The 15,869-nt window shown below is 47.9% G+C and overlaps 2 protein-coding genes across 4 annotated transcripts in view; one reads left to right on the top strand and one right to left on the bottom strand.

The window, feature by feature from the left end:
- LOC309525047 (uncharacterized protein) overlaps nt 1-15,869 on the top strand; it is a 274,308-nt gene that overhangs the window by 713 nt on the left and 257,726 nt on the right. Inside the window, exons 1-2 of one of the 3 annotated variants that reach the window (XM_082210398.1) lie at nt 2,964-2,980; nt 3,356-5,012. The gene's annotated coding sequence lies outside the window, so the exon portion shown is untranslated. Of the gene's footprint in view, nt 1-1,410; nt 5,906-15,869 lie in introns of those variants that run through there. The other 2 variants (XR_014216045.1, XM_082210397.1) reach the window with 2 other exon arrangements.
- Nucleotides 4,061-13,148, bottom strand: LOC309525102 (uncharacterized protein). Its single transcript, XM_082210493.1, has 3 exons — nt 13,118-13,148; nt 8,199-8,236; nt 4,061-6,998 (listed from the first exon to the last, which is right to left on the bottom strand). Exon 3 carries the CDS (start codon nt 6,982-6,984, stop codon nt 5,968-5,970), a length of 1,017 nt encoding a protein of 338 aa, XP_082066619.1. The 5' UTR covers nt 6,985-6,998; nt 8,199-8,236; nt 13,118-13,148; the 3' UTR covers nt 4,061-5,967.

The following is a 15,869-nucleotide window of genomic DNA, read 5'->3' as shown; positions in this document are numbered from 1 at the left end:
TTCCCAACCTTTTTGGGGCAAAGGCACACTTGTTTCATGAAAAAAATCTCGAGGCACACCACCGTTACAGCCCCGTGACGTCAGCGCGCAGCGTCACGCCGGGAGGGACATGAATTGCTAGCAAATTGCATAATCACCTCCTTGAGGGCTGGCTCATCTTCTCCGAAGGCAGAACCCCATTAATTAACAGGACAGACTCACACCATAGCCAAGACGAGGGGGGAAAACCTCAGTCATGCACAGTCATGCACATGTGGGGGCTAAATGAGGACGAAGACCGGGCAGAGAGCAGGGTTCAAATCACCCCACCTGGCCAGGACAATCCCTGGGTGCTCCCTTGGGCCACTCGCCTGACCCACCTCGCAGGGCTGTTGTTGCGAGGATAACACGGGGAGAACCACGCGCGCCCCCGGGAGCTCCTTGGAGGAGAAAGCGGGCGATGAATGCAATGCACGAAATATATGAGAGGCGACCAGGTTTTGCAGGTGAGGGGCCCCCGCCAGCCTCCGCTTCCAACACCCGGCGCAACAACGCCGAAGTTTCCCCCCGGGCTCGGCTCAGGGAGCAGCGCTGCTCCCCCCCGGCTCCCCTTCGCCCTCCCGGCTCTCTCTGTCGCCCACTGGGGACCCCCCTCACCTGCCAAGTCCGGAGCGCCGGTGGAAGTTGCATGCATGCATGCAGGGCGCCGCGTTGCCATTGCATTGCACTGCACTCCATGCAACGCCTGCAGGCATGCACTGCCTTGCACGCCCGCCAAGGGGTCTCCCCGCGGTCCGATGCGTCCCCTCCGGCGCGGATGCAGCATTGCAAAAATAACCCCCCCCGACGCAGCCCTACCTGGGGGGCAGCCTCCGCCTCCGCGGGGATCCCCGGGCTCCATCCTGCCGCCCGATCTCCGCGGGGGCGCATGCAGGCTGCGCGGGGTCTGCGCGGAAGAGCCCCTGCCCACCCGGCCGCCGCCGCCGCGCTCATTCCATGGCCGGGAGAAGAGCGCTTCAAACAAAACGCCTGGCCCGCCAGGCCACGCTGGGAAACGTAGTTCGCGCACCCCGCACGGGCGTGGAGCCCAAGGGCGAGGGGACTACGGATCCCGGCAGCCCCCGCGCCGGGGACGGAGGGGGAGAGGCCGGGTGCAGGGATGGAGGGACGGGTGGGCGAGCGAGTGAGTGGCAGCCGCCAATCCTTGGCCGAGAGCCAGGAAGGGCCTCCCCGGAGGAGGAGGAGGGAGGCGCAGAGCGGGAGGGAGGGAGGGAACCCCAGGGGTCATCTAGTGACGGCGCCCCAATCGAAAATTTGACTTAAAAAAAAAATCTTTCGAATTTTTTAATTTTTCCCACGGCACACCAGGCAACATCTCGCGGCACACTAGTGTGCCGCGGAACAGTGGTTGGGAAACACTGGCATAGACAGGAAAAAACAGAAAAATGTGAAGGGGTGCTGAAATTGTGCTCAAATAATATCGAGGGCACAGGTGAAAGGCATAGCAAGTTTCTAGCCCTCTTGCTTCGGAATGAAGAGCTGTTTAAATAGGAACCAAGGAAGCTGCCTAGTCCAGAACCAGACCATTGGACCATCTAGATCCGTGCTGTCTGCACAGACTGGAAGCATCTCTCCAGGTTTCAGGCAGGGATGATTTCCTAGCCCCGCCGGAAGATGTCGGGAATCGAACCTGGAACCTTCTGCACCCAAGAGCCACTTTCGCCTTTTAAGAAAAACCACCCTCAGAATTCAGCAGCCACCATGGATCTCTGGGAGTTACCAGGATGAAAGTGTCTCACCTACTGCTGCTTCTCCTCTGCTTGGCTCAGGAGGAAACCTTTGGCCAGGGCCACTGCCTGGGAACTGGTCTCCACTCACTGATCCTTCACCCAGTTCTCCATCTCTGGGGGGAGGGCAGCCAGGAATTGCTCCAGGACTACCAGGTCCAGGATCTGAGCCTCGGTGTGTCGCTCTGGCTCCAGCCACTCCCTTCAAAGTCGGTGGAGTCGGCTGCAAAACTCTCGGGGTCCCTTGGCCTCCTGGTAGCGGGAATGCCCGAATCTCTGGCGCTGAGCATGTGGGCTGAGGGCGTCCTCATCCAGGAGGGTCAAAATAGCTCTTCCCAGGATCTCCCAAATGGGGCACTTTGGGGATTTGGGCAGCAGCCTCCAATATGGCTGAAGGGTTGTCCCCTGCAGCCTCTTTTCCTATTCTTTCCAGGTTCTGCTTCAAGGCAAAGGCTGGCCAAGGGAGTGTGGACCACAAAGGGGCTGAGCCAGAGGTGGGGGGACCTCAAGTCCTGCTCCAAGCTGCTCTGGGTTGCAGCAGGATCCGGCCCCAGCCTCCCTGCCTGCTTCCTTCCATGCATCCAACCTCTGCAGCCTCTCTTCTGCAAAAGGACCATGCACAAGGCAGGAGGGAGGAGGGGCGCTTGCCCTGGAGGACCAAGCTCCTCTTCCTGTTTCCTGTTGTCTCTCTAGGAATCCTGCACTTCATCTTTAACCCTTTGAGCACCAGACAGCTGGGGTGGAAGAAAATCTCTCCTTTTGGGGGATTCTGATCTCTACTTTCACAAGGTTGGGACATCTTAGGCAGTGGTGAGAGGCAGTGTGGTATAGTGGTTAGAGTGCTGGACTATGGCCTTGGGAGACCAGGGATCGAATTCCCCACCGGGTGGCCATGGGGCAAGTCACTGCCTCCCAGCCTAACTTACCTCACAGGGTTGTTGTAGGGGATTAAAGGAGGAGAGGAAGAACCATGTATATATGCTATGTTCAGCTCCTTGGAGAAAAAGGCAGGATATCGAATCTAAGAATGGGAAAAAGTTGGAATGCGACCTAATGGTCATCTAGCGCAACCCGATACACACACACACACACACACACAAGCACAACAGATTTGTTCGGGTTGTTTTGGTTTTTATTTTGTATTTTGTGGTTTGGATCTTGATTTTATTCTGAGACCCCAAGGTAGAGGACGGTATATAAATAATAATAATACAGTGGTGCCTCGCAAGACAAAATTAATTTGTTCTGCAAGTTTTTTTGTCTTGCGAGTTTTTTTGTCTTGCGAAGCACGGTTTCAATTTTTTCAAAAAAATATTCAAAAACCTCAAAAAAGGCTACCACACCGCGTGCTATGAGTTGCTCCCCAAAGTCAAGTCGCAACTGCACCTCTTCAAGCAATGCACCCTGTATTACTGTAATGGTTTTAAGAAAAAGGAAACAAACTTGCAAGATGTTTCCATCTTGCAAAGCAAGCCCATAGGGAAATTCAACTCGCGAAGCAACTCAAAAAATGAAAAACTCTTTCATCTTGCGAGTTTTTCGTCTTGAGAGGCATTCGTCTTGTGAGGTACCACTGTAATAATAAGAAGGCGGCATTGGGACGATTTTATGGAACCAAGAAGGTGGGAGCCAGAAAGTCTGGGAGCCACTGTGTTACAGGGGTGTGTGTGTCACAGATTGCATTTCAATTTCCCTGCGTTATTTATGTTCCCACCTTGTGAATGGGCTGGGCAAGGGGGGATGTGTGTGTGTGTGTGTGTGTATGGGCAGCTTCCATAGAATGATAGAGTTGGAAGGGACCCCAAAGGTCCTCTAGTCCAGCCCCCTGCAATACAGGAATCTCAGCTAAAGAATCCCTGACAGAGGGCCATCCAACCTCTGCTTAAAAACCTCCAAGGAAGGGGAGACCATTCACTGTTAAACACAGATTCCTGTAAGCAATCACATTGTGATGGAACTGGATCTGAGCCAGGTGGCACAAATAGTGAGGAAAGGATCTGTAACCCCCAAGACCTTTGGGGAAAGCCTGCAGAGTTCAGGCAAGCAGAGAGGAAGGAAAAGCATAATTTCCTCTCTCACTGCATTTAACCCTCAGAGGACCAAAATCTCTTCTGCCTGGGGAATCCCAAAACTGAATTTATCCGCTTTTCCCTGAGATTAACGTTAAATAAGTTGGAGTTCTTGTTATTAAATATACCAAGAGAAAAGCACACCAAGAACTCAGGCCAATGTAAGTTTCAGTAGTGGGAATCATCCCTATTAGCAAATCAATAGTCAATTGTGACAAAAACTAATCCATTCAAAACTATGTATTCTGACAAGGATTATAAACTCAAATAGAGGTTACAAACTCAAACTCATAAGGACATGTATAACACAAAAATTTGTTACAGAAATAGAGATAAGAGTTTATGAGTAGAGATAAGTACATGTTCATCCATAGTCATATTCAACGTGGAGGTCTTAGTTTCAATCATTAAACAGAAGTCAGAAGTCACATTATGGGTTGGAAACCAGGACAGGGCCCTGTTTTGATGTATTCACCTTCATCAGCTGGTACAAGGCAGCTTCTTGGGTTCCTCCAGTGTCGTTTTCGCAATTGAAATCATTCCTCTGGGGAGAAAGACAATACATGACCCTTCCATCTACCCTCTGGTGGGCAGTAGCAGCTGAATGGGGGGGGGGCAACTTGATCTTTTGTCTCAGTTCAGTGGCCCACAACAAGAAATCTTGAGCGTTGTCTCTTAATTCCCTGACAGGCTGACATACAGCTCTTCCCTGAGATTAAGCACCTTTTGGGAACAGTGGGACTGACTCCTGAGAAAACCTGCACTGAAGTGAGTTGTAAATGGATTCTTAGGAACTGCACACTTGTTTTGGCTATTTCATCTTTTGTAGGCGTTCATTATTTTGTTCCCTAAAATTTACATGCAGCTTTACGGTACATATATGTTTGGGATTTTTTTAATCCATGGTTCAGGAAAAATAAAACAATGACATTATCAGTAAAAAAAAACCCTAAAATGAGTATTTTATTGTTAAAAATAACAAAACAAACAATAAAACCTGGATTAAAACACAGTGAAAGCGACTGCCTCGTATCAATAGGCAGTGAGTTGGGTGCAGTAAGTTGGGTGCAAATATTCTTCAATTTTTTGACTGCTCTGTTGGTACAACGCATTTCCAAAATTAATTTCCTAACAAGTCGCATGTGCACAGAGAAACAGATCCCCACAACGAACCAAGGTTTCCTGGCTCAGATCCTGGTGTTCCGGTGGACCTCAGCAGCAAACCCGGCCTTAAGGATCTGCTTGCCTTCTTCTCTGGTGGAGAATGGGCAACCTTTGGCACAAGAAGTGGCAGAGCAGGAAACAGACACATTGGCAAACAATGGCTTGTGCAAGCCTTATAGTGAATGACACACATGGGGGGGAATAGGGCTGGGGGACACCAGTGGGCAGCTTCTGACAAGGCAACACAGAGAGTGGCATGAGCCTGAGCAGCAGCAGATCCCATGGCTGCAAGGAAGCAGAAACACACAAGCTCAGCAAGGCAGGGGGAGAGACGTCATCAGAGGAAGAGGCTGTTTCCCCCCTGAACTCCTCTCTTATCGGAGCTATGAAAGATGCCATCTACAATTGAATCAGCAAAGTTCACGTCCGTATTCTCACCTTTCACTGGAACAGGATTCTCTGGTTCTTTCTGGACAACAACTCCCATCTCCCCCAGATAGCAGCAGTAAGGGATGATGGGAATTGCAGTCCAGAAACAGCTAGAGACCCAAGTGCAGGAAAGCCTGGACTAGTGTATCTAGGGCAATTGTTTTCCAAACACTGGCATTCTTAACATTTCTGACTGATCTTCTGTGCACATATATCGGAAAAAACTGCATTTAAAACAGCATTGCGTGCTGGTTAAGGTTGATTTCTTTTGGGGGTCTGGGGTTCAGTAGCTCTATGCCCAGGAATTCCCAGGGCGGGCTTGTGCTTTTGTCATTGGAAGTACAAGCATTTTAGTGAATGACAGAAATATTGAGGGACGACGACGACCAGAAAACGATTCATGGTTTACTCTCTGTAGGAGTTATTTGATATGATTAAAGACACTCCAACCGTTTCTAAGATACTTCCCTTGTACGTGTTCTTTACTGTTTAGGAAGCGAGCCCCTGTCACTGAAGTTCTTTCCATGTGCCAAACATTTTTAAGATTTCCTCCCTGTATGACTTCTTTGGTGTCTAGTTAGGTGACTCCGGCGCCTGAAGCTATTTCCACACTCGGAGCATTTATATGGTTTGTCCCCTGTATGAGTTCTTTGATGCAACATAAGGGAGCTACTGCAAATGAAGCTTTTTCCACACTCTGAACATGTATACGGTTTCTCTCCCGTATGAGTTCGTTGATGCAATGTAAGGGAGCTACCACGACTGAAGCTCTTCCCACACTCCAAACATTTATACGGTTTCTCTCCTGTGTGCACTCTTTGATGCAAGGTAAGGGTGCCATTCTGAATGAAGCTCTTTCCACACTCCAAACATGTATATCGTTTCTCCCCTATATGAATTTTTTGATGCAAGGAAAGGGAGTCGATGCGACTGAAGCTGTTGCCACATTCCGAACATTTATAAGGTTTGCTGCCTCGATGAGTTTGTTGATGTCTAGTAAGTGCAGTGCTGTGACTGAAGCTCTTTCCACACTCAGAACACGTATACGGTTTCTCCCCTGTATGAGATATTTGATGCAAGGTAAGGTCACTACTTTGAGTGAAGCTCTTTCCACACTCTGAGCATGTATACGGTTTCTCTCCTGTATGAGATCTTTGATGCAAAGTAAGGCCACTACTTTGAGTGAAGCTCTTTTCACACACTGAGCATGTATAAGGTTTGTCTCCTGTATGAATTCGTTGGTGCAATATAAGGGTCCCACTCCTACTGAATCTTTTTCCACACTCTGAACATGTATACGGTTTCTCCCCTGTATGAGTTCGTTGATGTGAAGTAAGAGCTGAGCGATTACAAAATCTCTGTCCGCACAATGTACATTCATGCTTTTTCTCCTTTTTGTCAATTTGATTTTCACCACCCTGAGACATACAAGAGGCACCCGCCGACTTCTGCTTTCGTCTCCCCTCTCGCCTTCTGCCTCCATCTTGAACCCTCAGCTTCCTTTGCTCTTTGGATCCTTTTGGTGACATTTCTGATTGTTCCCCTTCTGCCAGCATCCCTTCAACATCTCCTGATGGAATAAAAGGCAAACTGATGAAATGCTAAAGGAGCGTCTTCACACCAATCATTCAGTCAGGACACCGAGATCCAGGTTCCAAGGGCCTTGTGGCAGTTCCCTCCCTGTGAGAAGGGAAGTTACAGGGAACGAGGCGGAGGGCCTTCTTGGTAGTGGTGCCCACCCTGTGAACGCCCTCCCGTCAGATGTCAAATAAACAACTATACAAGTTTTAGAAGACATCTGAAGGCAACCCTGTATAGCGAAGTTTTTAATATTTGATGTTTTATAATGCTTTTAAATAATGAAAGTATTTGTTAGTATTATTATTTATTGAGTTTATTTACCGCCCTATAACCAGAGGTCTCAGCGTGGTTCTCAGAAAAGATCACAACATATATAATCAGAATAAAAACAATAACACCCTCCCCTCACAAGAAAAGAGCCATATTTGAAAAAGGGTATAGAATGTCAAACATATCAACCAAAATTCTGGTTAAAAAGGACCTTTTTTGCCTGGCACCTAAAGGTGTATAATGAAGGTGCCAGGTGAACTTCCCTGGGGAGAGCATTCCACAGACGGGGAGCCACTGCAGAGAAGGCATTGTTCTCATGTTGCCACCCTCCGGACCACTTGAGATCAGAAGGGGATCTCAGGGTCCGAGTAGGTTCATATGCAAAGAGCTGGTCCTTGAAGTATTGTGGTCCTGAGCCATTAAAGGCTTTATAGGTCAAAAGTAGCACTTTGAATTGGGCCTGGAAACTAATTGGTAGCCATTGCAGTCAGACTAGGATGGGGGTAATATGCTCAAACCGCCTTGCTCTGTCCGGTGAGCAACCTGGCCACTGAATTCTGCACTAGCTGAAGTTTCCAGACTGTCTTCATAGGCAGCCCTACGTATAACACATATCTATATTTAACCTTGCAGTTGCCAGAGCATAGACAATGGTAGATAGGCTATCCCTGTCCAGAAAGGGGTGTAGCTGGGCTACCAGTCAAAGCTGATGGAAGGCACTCTTGGCCACCTGAGCCTCGAGTGACAGCAAAGGATCCAGGAGGACCCCCCAAGCTACGAACCTGCTCCTTCAAGGACAAGTAACCCCATCAAGAGCAGGCAAGCTTCCAGGCATCTGTTCTAGGGAACCACCCACTAATAGCACCTCAGTATTATCTGGAGTGAGCTTCAATTTCTTGGCTCTCATCCAGTCCATTACCCAGGCAAGACTCTGGTCCAGCACTTCCACTGCCCCACCTGCAGATAGAAAGAAAGGAGAAGTACAGCTGAGTGTCATCAGCATACTGCTGACAACGTACTCCAAACCTCCGGATCACCCCTCCCAGCGATTTCATGTAGATGATAAACAACAAGGGGGATTGGATTGGGCCCTGCGGAACCCCACATTGAAGCTTCCATGGGGCTGAAATGAATTCCCCAAGTAACACCCTCTGGGAACGACCATCCAAGTAGGACTGGAACCACTGCAAAGCAGTGCCACCCACCCCCAGTTCAGAGAGTCGCTCCAGAAGGATACCATGGTGGATGCTATTGAAAACCGCTGAGAGGTGGAGAACAATGAACAGGGACACATTTCCCTTGTCTCTCTCTCTCGACAGAGGTCATCATACAGGGCGACCAAAGCAGTTTTTTGTGCCCAAACCAGGCCTAAACCCTGGTTGAAATGGATCCAGAAAATCATCTTCTTCCAAGGCTTTCTGGGAAATGATCTATAACGAGTTGAAAAAGGTATTTAAGTATACCCTCCCAAAGAAACCAGAGGCCTTCCTTTTGGGCATTGTTGGCCAGAGGGTGTTAAAGAAGGACCGAACTTTCTTTATGTATGCAACAACAGCAGCAAGAATACTTATCGCAAAACATTGGAAGACCCAAGATTTGCCCACTCTGGAAGAATGGCAGGCGCAATTGATAGACTGTATGGAATTGGCAGAAATGACTGGCAGAATCCGAGACCTGGGAGAAGAGATAGTGGAAGAGGACTGGAAAAAGTTTAAGGACTATCTACAAAAATATTGTAAACTGTATGAATGTTAAGAAGATGCAGGATAGAAAACAACATGGCATCAGCAACTTAGTTGAAAAAAGTATGAGAATAAGTAATGTTTAAGAACAAAGATGAAATTTGGATTAATATTATGTCTAAATTAAATATCTAAGTTTTTGATAAAAATATCTAAAGCTGGAGACATAATACTTGAAAATTACAAAATAAGAGTTGAAATAAGGTGATAAATTGCTGCTTATAATTTTATAATTGGGAACGCAGGAAAGGGAGATGTGAGGAATTCCGAAAGGCTATGGAAATATGGTTTTTGGATACTTGATTTTGATGTATTTTTTCTATTCTGTGTTAATCTTTTTGCTTTTTTCTTTCTCTCTTTGTTTGTTTTATACTGGTGATGGTATTTTATGTGTTTGGTGATTTATTGTTTAAAACTTTTAATAAATATCTTTTTAAAAAAAGAAAAGAAAATCAGCTTCTTCCAAAAGCACCTGGATCTGGTTTGTGACCACTCGTTCCAGAACCTTGCCCAGAGATTAGCAAGTGGTCAGTAGTTAGTTCCGTTTTCTGAATCCAGGGAAGGTTTGTTAAGGAGTGGTTTTACTACTGCCTCCTTCAAACATGGAGGGACCACCCCCTCTCGTAAAGAGGCACTGATCATCTCCCTGGCCCAGCCTGCTGTTCCCTCCCTGCTGGATTTTATCAGCCAAGAGGCGAAAGGGTCTAGAGTGCAAACAGTCGCCCTGACTGATCAAAACACCATGTCCATATCCTCGAGCCTGACCAACTGAAAATACTCATCCAACACAACAGGACTAGACTGTGCTCTGGACAACCCATGAGACTCATCTGCTGTAACAGCAGAGTCAAGGTCTTGGTGGATACAAGCAATTTTATCTTCAAAATGCTTTGCAAACAAGTCACAGCCAGCTACTGCTCGTTCTACTCTTTCTTTGGGCCAGCCTGTAAAAGGCGCCTTACAACCCAGAAAATCTCTGCTGGACGACATAATGAAGATGGAATGGAGGCAGAAAACTATGGTTTATTTACTGCCTTCACTGCCACTAGGTAGGCTTGATAATGAGCCCTTACCAGTGTTTAATGCATTAATTTCGATCTTTCATCCACAGTATTTTAAGCAACTATTTTTTTGGTCAGATCACTTCCTGGTGCAACTGGACTTCTCCACGACCCTTCCCCTCTGCAGGGAGGTGGGACCAATTTGGATGGTCCGCCCCCGCCACTTAATGGATCCAAATGGTTTCCAGAGAGTGGTAGGGGATGCTTTATCCCATGTTGATGGCCTTTCAGCTGATTCCCTGGTGGCCCGCTGGAATGCGGAGTTAACCAGGGCTATCGACTGTCTGGCTCCGAAGCGCCCTCTCTGATTGCATGGAGCCCGGACAGCCCCGTGGTTTTCTTCGGAGCTGAGGGCGATGAAACAATCGCTGAGACGGCTAGAGCGTCGGTGGCAGAAAATTCACTCCGAATCTGACCGGACACAGGTTAGAGCTCAACGTCGAGCCTAACAAGTGGCGATAGCGACAGCGAAGAACACTTTCTTCACCGCCTCTATTGCATCTGCAGAAAATAGTAGCAGGAGACTCTTTCAGGTGGTCCACAATTTAACGGAACCACCTTTACCACCGGGGCCTTGTAAAGACCCCAAGATCTCCTGCAACGATTTTGCAAAGTTTTTTGCAGATAAAATCACTCATATTCGGAAGGAGCTAGACACCACTGTGGGAGCAGGGCTGGGCGGGAGAGTGCTGGAGCTCTGTCTGGTCAAGTTGCATGGAATCAATTTCAATCCGTTACCCCCGAGGATGTGGACAGGCTGCTTGGACGCGTGAAACCAACCACCTGTCTCCTTGATCCTTGCCCATCCTGGCTAATAAAAGCAAGCCGGGAAGGGCTGGGCGATGGGCTCTGCGGGGTGGTGAATGCTTCCCTCTGTGAGGGAACATTCCCAGATCCGCTGAAAGAGGCGGTCATTAAACCGCTTCTTAAAAAACCATCTTTAGACCCGGCCAGTATGGCCAACTATCGCCCAGTCTCAAATCTTCCATTCTTGGGCAAGGTGATTGAGCGTGTGGTTGCTGAACAACTCCAGGCACGCCTGGAGGATGCGGACCATTTGGATCCCTTCCAATCGGGGTTCAGGCCTCATCATGGGACTGAAACTGCCTTGGTCGCACTGGTTGATGCTCTCCGGCGAGCTAGGGACAAAGGTGAGAGTTGTTTCCTAGTTCTGCTGGATCTCTCAGCGGCCTTTGATACAATCGACCATAACATCCTTCTGGACCGTCTAGAGGGGTTGGGAGCTGGGGGCACTGTTATACAGTGGTTTCACTCCTTCCTCCTGGGCCGTGTTCAGAAAGTGGTGGTGGGGGATGAGTGTTCAGACCCTTGGGCCCTCACTTGTGGGGTGCCTCAGGGTTCCGTCCTCTCCCCCATGCTTTTTAACATCTATATGAAGCCGCTGGGAGAGATCATCAGGGGGTTTGGACTGGGTGTCCATCAATATGCAGATGATACCCAGCTCTACCTCTCTTTCATATCAGAACCAGTGAAGGTGGTGGAGGTCCTGTGTGAGTGCCTGGAGGCGGTTGGAGGATGGATGGCGGCTAATGGATTGAAGTTGAATCCTGACAAGACAGAAGTACTGTTCTTGGGGGACAGGGGGCGGGCTGGTGTGGAGGACTCCCTGGTCCTGAATGGGGTAACTGTGCCCCTGAAGGACCAGGTGCATAGCCTGGGAGTAATTTTGGACTCACAGCTGTCCATGGAGGCGCAGGTCAATTCTGTATCCAGGGCAGCTGTCTACCAACTCCACCTGGTACGCAGGCTGAGACCCTACCTGCCCGCGGACTGTCTCGCCAGAGTGCTGCATGCTCTAGTTATCTCCCGCTTGGACTACTGTAATGCGCTCTATGTGGGGCTACCTTTGAAGGTGACTCGGAAACTACAGCTAATCCAGAATGCGGCAGCTAGACTGGTGACTGGGGGCGGCCGCCAAGACCACATAACACCGGTCTTGAAAGACCTACATTGGCTCCCAGTACGTTTCCGAGCACAATTCAAAGTGCTGGTGTTGACCTTTAAAGCCCTAAACGGCCTCAGCCCAGTATACCTGAAGGAGCGTCTCCACCCCCATCGTTCTGCCCGGGCGCTGAGGTCCAGCGCCAAGGGCCTTCTGGCGGTTCCCTCATTGCGAGAAGCAAAGCTACAGGGAACCAGGCAGAGGGCCTTTTTGGTAGTGGCGCCCACCCTGTGGAACGCCCTCCCATCAGATGTCAAAACAATAAACAACTACCTGACATTCAGAAGACATCTGAAGGCAGCCCTGTTCAGGGAAGTTTTTAATGTATGATATTTTAGTGTTTTTTTGGTTTCTGTGGAAGCCGCCCAGAGTGGCTGGGGAAGCCCAGCCAGATGGGTGGGGTACAAATAATAAGTTGTTGTTGTTGTTGTTATTATTATTATTTTCCCTACTACATTTTATAGTAATTTATATTTCGTGTTAGCCACCATGAGCTAGGTCCTGGCCAGGGAGGGCGGGGTATAAATAAATAAATATTATTATTATTATTTGTTTCTGTTTTGATTATGTACTTTGAGTTTTTATATTGTAATTTTATCCTGTGAACCGTCCTGAGGCCTGTGGGTATAGGGAGGTATGTAAATTTAACAAATTATAGTAAAATCAGGCCAGATAAAAATTATTACAAGTTCAAGGGGGGAGCCCCTGCAGGTTTTTCAATGCTTAAGGGTTTGCCTTGACCCCAAGCCCTATGGGGAGCCCAAGGAAGGTCCCCCACCTGCTCAAGTTGGCCTGCAGGGTGGAAAGGAGGAGAAAGACCTGCCCTTCCATTGGGAAAAGATTTCCTACCCCCATAAAAAGGGGGGAAGACCTATAAATGCATTGTTTTAGCAGAATAATGTACAGAAATGCATTAATAATGGGAACTGAAAATATTATATGAAATACTAGAGAAAGGAGACGCAGAAAAAAACTTACATTGAAATGGTTTACCTAATAGGGTTTTTTTAAACTCCCTCTCCACACTCCCCCCAGCTGCACTCGCGTTATAATACAAAATAATATGACGCACCTCCAGCGCCTCCGCGAGGAAGGACAGCCTCCGCCATTTCGACATCTCCCCCCCACCCCAAAAGCGGGACAGGAAGCGGAAGCTCCTATTGTCCCGGCAGCCTTTTTTCCTCCGCTCTAGGAATATCAGCTCTGTCGTCGCTGCTCTTAACCGTTTCAGAGCCGAGCGGCAGGAGCCTCTGGGCTTCTCCGGGCAGAGAGCGAGGAGAGGCGCTGGTCTCGCCTCCGGAAAGCCCCGCTGGATCAGCTGCACGGGAGCCCCAAAACGATTCTTAAACTATTTATTATAAAATATATATTTTATTTTCGAATTTCAAAATAACAACATTTTTACTTTTGGTATACACAATACATATCCAATACAAATTTGCAATAGATGACTCCCCCCTCCTGTTTCCATCCCCCCCTGTTATTCTCCTTGTATATAATTATATTTCTCCCAATTAATTTCAACTCCCCCCCAATTCTATTCTTAGTTCATAAATGTTACATCAAACCTGCTAAAGTTTTGCCTCTTTTTCAGTGTTATTTAAACGTGTCTATTATTTTCCCATTCTTGATTGAATTTATTCTCATCTTGGTGCCTGATCTTCAGGCTTAGTTTAGCCATTTCGGCATAGTCAATCATCTTAGTTAGCCATTCTTCTATCGTTGGGGCCTTTTCTTCTTTCCACATCTGGGATAGTAGCATCTGGCCGCTGTAGTCGCATAAATAAACAGTCTCTTTTGCTTCCTTGGCATATTTTCTCCTATTACACCTAATAAGAAAGGCCTCTGATTTTTTAACAAACGTAATTTTAAACATTTTTTTTAAGTTCATTTTTTATAATTTCCCAGAAGCCCTTTACTTTTTTACATGTCCACGACATATGAAGAAAAAAAAAGGACTTTCCATATCCTTACATTTCCAGCATAAATTAGAGGTATCATTTTAGCAAGCTTTACTGGAGTGAAATAGCATCGGTACATCATCTTCATAGAATTTTATTTTCATGAACTGCATGCTGTGAATTTTAAAATCTTTCCCCATGATTCAAGTGGTATATGTCTTTTGCCCAGTGAGATTGAATATTCCAGGCTGTGAGGTCTTTCCCTGCTTTGATAAATGACGCATCAGATCAATTAGAGATATGCTAGTACATACTGACGTACCACACACCTCTACACACCAGACCTTGACCACAGCTCCAGGAGGTTTATTCAAATGCGGACATTGCACTGCTTGTAGGTATGCATCACAAGTGGAATAATTTTCTAACAGTAGAGGCTTTAAGTTTACCATGTGTGCCACATGTGCAAATGCAATTCCACCCCCACCCACCCCGCTCCAGGTTTCAGGCAGGGACGATTTCCCAGCCCCTCGTGGAGATCGAACCCAGAACCTTCTGCACCCAAGAGCCACTTTCGCCTTTTAAGAGACTCCACACTCAGAATTCACCAGCCACCGCGGATATCTGGGTGTTACCAGGATGAAACTGTCTCACCTGCTGCTGCTTCTCCTCTGCCCGGCTCAGGAGGAAATCTTTGGCCAGGGCCACCGCCTAGGAACTGGTCTCCGCTGCCTGATCCTTCACCCAGTTCTCCATCTCCGGGGGGTGGGGGGGAGGACAGCCAGGGATTGCTCCAGGACTACCAGGTCCAGGATCTGAGCCTCGGTGTGTCGCTCTGGCTCCAGCCACTCCCTGCCAAAGGCGGTGGAGCCGGCTGCAAACCTCTCGGGGTCCCTTGGCCTTCTGGTAACGGGAATGCCTGAATCTCTGGCACTAGCAACTGAGCTGAGGGTGTCTACATCCAGGAGGGTCTTCATAGCTCTTCCCAGGATCTCCCAAATGGGGCACTTTGGGGATTTGGGCAGCAGCCTCCAATATGGCGGAAGGATTGTCTCCTGCAGCCTCTTTTCCTATTCTTTCCAGGTTCTGCTTCAAGGCAAAGGCTGGCCAAGGGACCGTGGACCACAAGGGGCCTCAGCCAGAGGTGGGGGAACCTCTGGTCCTGCTCTAAGTTGCTCTGGGCTGGAGCAGGATCCGGCTCCAGCCTCCCTGCCTGCTTCCTTCCATGCATTCTGTGAGATAGTGGGTGGACATATCAGATGACACAGAGGTTTCTGCAAGTTGCTCAGCGGGTCTGCTTTTATAGACAGCCAGCTGTCAACATTGTAACAACAACAACAACATCATCATCCCAGGGTTTCCTGCCTAAATTACTGATGTGGACCTGAGTGAAAACTACATGCACAATACCCCTGGTGGCCAGGGTGAGAACTTCAATACGTTTTTTCCTCTTTCCCCCCAAAATCATTTTTTCCAGGAAAAATTGAAAATAAAAATGTGGAATATTCAAACTATATGAAACCATTTTTTCCAGGAAAAAAGGGTTTCAGAAAAAAACCTGTCCCCCCCCCACCATTTTTCTAGTTTTTTTCCAGGCCTTCCCATCTCTAGGCATGAGCAACAGGCATCCATTGGAGAAGATGGGTTAAGTTTGCTGGACTATTACCTGCACTATCAGGTATTTCTGAAACCAGTAGGAGAACACTGCAATCTCCCAGGACATTCTATACAAGATCTGAAAGTCGCTGTCTTATTACAAAAGAATTTCAGAAATAGACTGGAAAGAGAAGTTGCTGAATTGCAACTTACTACCAAACTTAAAACCATGGAGAGACCTGGTCTGAAGGGAGACATTGGATTCTTATCTCATTATACACGATAAAGCTATTTTAGCCATCTCACCCCTTGTTTTTGCCTGTAAGA

The sequence above is a fragment of the Podarcis vaucheri genome (genome assembly GCF_965113315.1).
Source record: "Podarcis vaucheri genome assembly, chromosome: 2".
Taxonomy (NCBI): Eukaryota; Metazoa; Chordata; class Lepidosauria; order Squamata; family Lacertidae; genus Podarcis; species Podarcis vaucheri.
The sequence above is the reverse complement of the archived record's forward strand: the minus strand, read 5'-3'. Positions and strand labels throughout refer to the sequence as shown.